This window comes from Microtus pennsylvanicus, chromosome 9 (assembly GCF_037038515.1).
Source record: "Microtus pennsylvanicus isolate mMicPen1 chromosome 9, mMicPen1.hap1, whole genome shotgun sequence".
NCBI classification, from domain to species: Eukaryota; Metazoa; Chordata; class Mammalia; order Rodentia; family Cricetidae; genus Microtus; species Microtus pennsylvanicus.
The window spans coordinates 62149051-62155278 of NC_134587.1; the positions used below are offsets into that span (position 1 = coordinate 62149051).

Below are 6228 nucleotides of genomic sequence, written 5' to 3' on the forward strand. Positions count from 1 at the left end.
AGAAGTGATACTGGAGTCATCAGAAGTTGATCAGACCTAAGACCACACCTGGAATAATCAATCAGTTCCTAGCAAGTCAGCTTCCCCTTCCACTGGAATTCAGATCTGAGGCCATTTAACATGGGCTCCTAATGTAGACCACACTGAGCACACTGCCACCCAAGAGTAGATCTTAGATCCTCCCTGGGACTCATCTATTAGAGCAGGCGTTGGACTCTGAGAACAGAGGCACAGAAGGTGTGGCTGCAGCCTGGGAAGGCCCCTGTGCAGCCTCCAGCACCTTCGTGTCACCACACAGAGCAAGGTGACAGAGGTGCTGGGGCACAGTTATCCTCTTTGACCCTGCTGAGCGGATACGGCTGCCGGGAAGTGATGCAGCCAAATAAAAGGGCCAAGTGTTTGGAAAAACAGTGTGAGTCTTGCTGGTGGGGTTGGTGAGTTAAACTGCTCTCCCTCCCAGTTGTGTGTGAGTGGGGAACTCTATGCAGGCACACACACAGCAGGTCCTTGGCATCAAGTCTCCTGCTAACCAGGACCACCCTTGGACAGCAGGGAGGTGAGCATTTGAAGACAGCAAACAGCCGGTTCCTGGGACAAGGTTTTACTCAGTTCCCAAGTAGAAAGTAGAAAATAGTAGCGTCTGGAACTTAGCCGCTTCCTTTTGTTACTAGCTTTTATCGTTACTGCTAATTGTTGAGGCCATTTCTCAGCATTTTTGACTCAGGGGAGACCCTGCTGATGCACACCTAGGCTCCTGTACCTCAGCATCCCTGCAGGGCCTCTGACCTCTCCAGGATGCCACCGTCATCTGAACCTGATGTACTGCTCTGTGCGTTCTCCTTGGGGAAATACACTCCTGACAGAAGGGATTTCTCTGAAAAGGCAATGGAACACTTCCCAGATTCTTACTATACTTAAGATAATGTAGGTGTAAAAGTGAAATTACTCTGAAAAAAAATATATATATACACACACACACACTGTTTATATATAGGAGATTCAAACAGAGAATGAAGGACTCAAGATGTATTTCCGGATGAATGAGAATATCTAGGGACTCCTCTGTCTTTCGTGCTTTGATGGTAAACTATTTTTTGGAGCCACTGCGTGAAATGGTGTTATACCTGAGACGCCCAATGTGCCCGTTAATTGTCTTTGAAGTGACCTTATTTACAGTAAAAGTATTTCTCAGGCTTCTTTAAAAGCCCAGCTCAGGTCAACACTCTAAAAATTATTAATTCAAAAATTCTTCTTTGTAGAAAAAATAAAGGAAAGTCGGTCTCCCAATGCAGAATAGTTTCCGATGTCCGATCAGAGCAGTCAGTCACAGCGACAGCATTTGTGGTCACCTGCACACAGCAGCTGATTGGCACCCGGGTGCACGACCACTCCTCAGGCAGCTGCTCTGAGCAGAGCCGAGGCCTTGGGTGGAAGCGGCGAGGTATTCTTGGCACTGTGGTACTTCCCATACCTCTGTGTTTTACAAAGGAAGTCCCTCAGACTCACTGGAACTTTCCATTTTCCCATCTGTCTTCCTGTCTTAGCGTGGGGGACAGGTGGAGGAAGTGGCTCCTGCATGTTGGGATGACCCACCAGCCTGCCCCGGCCTGATAACACAGCTCACAGCAATAACCACTGTCATGATGGCCCCATGGGCTATGGAGCTCCTCAGCGTTTCTCAGCAGCCTTTGAAAGCACCCGCTCGAGAATGTGGCCACTGTGGGGTTAGCTGCAACCCTAAGTTCTGCATCATCCCAAATAGACAAATTTGGAATCTCGGGGATTAAATACTGTTTTAGCTTTTTAAAACATTACACAGATCAATGTTATGAAGTTAAAAATGCCTTTTATTTCTAAAATACCTGTTTTGAAGTCTAAGCATTTCATAAAAACAATCTCTGAGGTCCTGCAGTCCACTTTAGTATTTGCTTGCCTTTGGCACAAACTTCGTATCAGAAGCAGGCATAGCAAAAATAACGTATGTTCTACAGAAAAGCAGAGTCAGCAGAACTCAGTGCCTCTGTGCCGGTCAGCCGGCTGCTAGGACCAGTCTTAAGACTCCTTCCCACCCAGGCTCACTTCCCATCACAGCATTGCTGCTCCTCACTCCTCCAGAGCCCTCCTCCTGCCCGGTCAGTTCCCTGGCTACAGAGCAGGCTCAGAACAGCCCAGGTACCCTGGAGGCCTCTCTGACCCCATAGTGCAGTCACCACCCCTGTTCCTTACCGTCACTAGCACCGTGTCTGTGGGGTGCACTTGCACGGAAACCCTGGAAACCTCCAAGGCAGTGCATCTTATCCACAGTGTGCTGCCAGTGTGTGTGTGTGTGTATGAGAGAGAGAGAGAGAGAGAGAGAGAGAGAGAGAGAGAGAGAGAGAGAGAGAGAGAGAGCGAGCGCGCGCGCGCAAGCAGGCACTATATAACTGTGTAGAAGCAGATGGTTTGAATAGCTCTGGGGTTGGCTCACCTCTGGCAAGGCCAGTCTGAGGAGAGACTGGAGACCTGCCATGTGCTTGCTGCTGTTCAGTTGTGGTGCATTGATGGGTCAACCTCAACCTCGGGATCTTTGTCTTTGTCTTCTGAAGAGGAAGTCACAGGTGTGAGCATCCTTACAGCTTGTCCTGCCACAGCGTCGTGGTATCTTGGGAGCCTGGCCTTGATGTCTGAAGCATTTCCAGGCTGCACACCCACCCCCTGATACCCACCCAGCCCTGCTGCCTGAGCCAGCTGCAGGACATGGGGCCACTTACTTCTCTTTCTTACCCAGGGCACCAGCGTTTGTCCGTTACCAGCCTGCTTGTCTGTCATGGCTTGCTCATGGTTGGTACCAGCCTGGGCGTTGTTGTGGCCCTGCCAGTCCCTCGTCTTCAGGGTATCCCCAAAGTGACAGGTAAGTGGGGCACAGTTACATGCCTGTTTCTCCTCAAAGTGGCTCTGTGTGTTGCTGTCATGTGGTCTTGAGGGCGCTATAGATAGTTAGCAGAGGTGCTCACTGACTCTGTTTTCATATTCTCTCCGTAATTCCATTTTTTTCTCTCTCTCATGTTAGTAGTTCCAGGAGAATTGGTCCTGAAAACTCATTTCATGGTGCCTTTATTACCCATTAGTTCCCATCAGAACGTAGGATTTTGCTCGGTGGAAACGGACCCCTTCTTACTGGGCATAGAGGAAGCTGGGTAGGCACCTCTCCTCTAAGTGTTGCTTCTGGCTGCAGTTCTTACTAGGCAGCAGCTCAGCATCATGGTCTTGAGGTTTCCACCTCAGGATGCTACTCAGAGGCAAGCCCCACCATGAACAAAGCATGATGGGAAGACGCAGGCAAGTGCCAACCAGGACAGAGCCAGAGCGTCATGGGAAGGTTTCAGTAGCATGGAAGGAGACCTCCTGAGTGCTCAGATGAGAGGTGGGAGATGCACAGGAGTGGCTGCCTGGTCCTTCACTGAAGGAGGAGGAAGAGACTGAGAGGAACCCGGAGTGCTGACACTGCAGGTGAAATAAAGACGCTGTATGCACACCAGGGAAGGCAGCTGCAAAGCAGAGGCCTGAACAAGGCGGCGGCAGCCTCTTAACAAGGGCCGGGTTCCATCATGTTTCCTGACTGGTAGGGTTATGGAATCCCAGTGCATTTACCCATTCCTCTTCCCTTCCTTCTTCCCTCTCTCCCTTCTTCCCCTCCTTCCTCCTTCCCCCCCTTTCCCTCCTTTCCTTCTCCTCTCCTTTCTTCCCCTTTCCCTCCCCCACCTTCATTTTCAGAGCTGAGGAATAAATCCAGGCTCACAGGCTAGGCATTCACACTTACCACCCAGCTACTGCCCCAGCTCATAGTCGCTCATTTTGAATTTTGTTTTTGTTAGGAGTGATATACAGCAGATACCTCAAGTTTGAATTAGCAAGTGTTTTTTTCTAATGTTAATGGGATAGCAGGGTGGCCACACATCTGCTACCTGTTGGAGGACCTGGGGCGCGGTTTATGGGTCTGAGTTCCCAGGCAACCGACCTTGTCCAATCACCCCTGACCCCTCCACACCCTTCCTTCTGTTTTAGTCACCAATCTGCTCCTCACATTACCTTCCTCTTTCTGTGCTGTCTACGGCAGTCTCGTAGAGTGTGTCTTCCTGGCGACTTTATTTTCTCCTCTGTTTCTGCTACTTCCTGCCATGCTCCAGTTTCTGGGTGTCTGTCTTTAGTGCTTGTGGAGCCGGTGACATCGGGAGGCAGCACTCCGTCTCTGGCAGCTAAGATGAATGAGTCAAACCATGACCTGGAGACAGGAAGTCCTGGTTTTAATAAACAACTATAAAATTGCTTTTCTCAAGCTCCAAAAACTTTTTGCAGTGGAAATTGCTAGGACCTTCTGGGAGCGTAGGCATTGTGTTCCTAACACTGAACACATGAACACATCAGTCTTTGATTTCTTAAGACTTAGGAAAACCAGGTCCATTTGCATAGAGCAAGTGAGGAAGTATGCCATGCCCAAAGCTAAAAACTTGCTATTGTATTACTCTAGGGGTGTGTATGTGTGTGTGTGTGGTCCATAGATTCCGGATGAAAGCATCAGATTCCCTATAGTTACAGGCAGTTGTGAGCTGCTTAGTGTGGGTCCTTGGAACTGCACCCCATCCTCTGCGAGAGCACTGACTTGCTTCCCACAAACTGTCGGCTTTAAGGCTTCCATAACTGAGCATCTACATGAAATGACCAGGGTGTTTCTACTTTAACTAGCCCATGTGTTAGTGCTGTTTTCCAAGCTGTTGCCTGGGTACGAGTGTGAGGTCAGATCCTGCCCTTTAATACCCTAATCTGGATGTGTGTTATTAAAGACCTTTGTTGCATTGTCCTCTCAGGGCGAGGCATGGTCTCCTACCACGCACATAATGGGCCTGTTAAGTTCATTGTCATGGCCACAGCTTTTGAGAAGAACAAGGACAGAGCCAGAGACAGCCCTCCCTCTGGCCCCGAGCCTCAGGATGAAGACCCCAAGGATTTGCTCGGTGGCGGTGAGGACGGCACTTCTTGCTTGGGCCAGACTGACACCAACACAGCCATTTGGTTGGGAGACTCATCGGGATTGACAGCTCACAAGAGTGACCTGTCTTCATCCTCGGGGTCTCTGAGCCTGTCGCATGGCTCCAGCTCCCTAGAGCACAGATCTGTGGACAGCAGCCTGTGTGACCTCCTGAAGGACCCCAGTGGCTCCCCGAGGAGCAGGGCACAGCGCTCTAGGAGAGCCAAAGCCAGTTCCGCATTGGTGGTGTGTGGGGGCCAAGGCCACCGGCGAGTGCACAGGAAGACCCGGCAGCCTTCCCAGGAGGACGTGGTGTCCTCAGTGATGGTGTGGCAGATCCCACTGCTGAGCACGTAGGGCAGAGGCTGCTGCCTGGACCAGGGTGGCAAGCAGGGACAGCTCTCAGTGGGTGCAGGCCAAGTGGTACAGGCTGCATCCGTACCACTGGGACCAACTGGACGCAGCGTTTGGGAAAGGAGCATGCAGCAGTCACACAGCTTCTGCCTTCTCCCACCGCACAGCTGAGTCCAGATGTGTGAGGGAGGCAGAGCAGGGTTGTGGCTGTTGAGTCACTGAGCAAAGTTCCGTAGTGCTACCGTCTGCCCCATCATTCACCCGAGGTGCCAAGTGCGCTGATGGCGTCAGTTCCGGACACGCCTCAGACAGAGAGCTGACAGGGCACTGTAGCGTCCAGGAGCATAGGAGGCCATTAACAGTTCTTAAAATCATTCTATTTGACTTAGGCTCACTACTGTTATTTATATCCTATATATTTTTTTAAATCCCAGAATAAAAATTGTAACAATTTAAAAAGCCAGGTGACACATTCCAGTCCAGTCAACTTGTTTTGTTTGGGAGTGACTGGGGCTTTTTCCAAAGTGACTGATACGTGTACTGTACCCTTTAACAAATAGCGTTTTTATATTGCATTTTCTATTAAAAATTAACCGTAAACATTTTAGTCAATATTCTAACTGTAGTGTTTTGCACATAATCTTTGCTTTAAGCCAAAATATTCAATACCCATCAACATTTGGACTCCAGTTTCCGTGCCAAATCATCCTTGCCTTCTCACGCTAGTGATCGTAATATCTACGGTAGGACATGTGCGGGCGTGGCCACGGCCATGCAGGGATGGTACTGGCAGAGGCTCTGGTCCGTGCACTATCAGAAAGCCAGCCCATGGTGCCGATGAGTCAGCTGCTGCCTGCATTGCCTGCCAT

At 50.1% G+C, this 6228-nt stretch overlaps 1 protein-coding gene across 5 annotated transcripts in view; it reads left to right on the forward strand.

Moving 5' to 3' along the window:
• Positions 1-5973, forward strand: part of Arhgef10 (Rho guanine nucleotide exchange factor 10) — an 86319-nt gene extending 80346 nt beyond the window's left edge. For all 5 annotated transcript variants that reach the window (XM_075986270.1, XM_075986273.1, XM_075986269.1 and 2 more), the window contains 2 exons: positions 2768-2890; positions 4845-5973. In XM_075986270.1, coding sequence (XP_075842385.1) covers positions 2768-2890; positions 4845-5362 — 641 coding nt within the window. In that variant the 3' untranslated portion in view covers positions 5363-5973. The remainder of the gene's footprint in view (positions 1-2767; positions 2891-4844) is intronic.
• Positions 5974-6228: the final 255 nt, after the last annotated feature.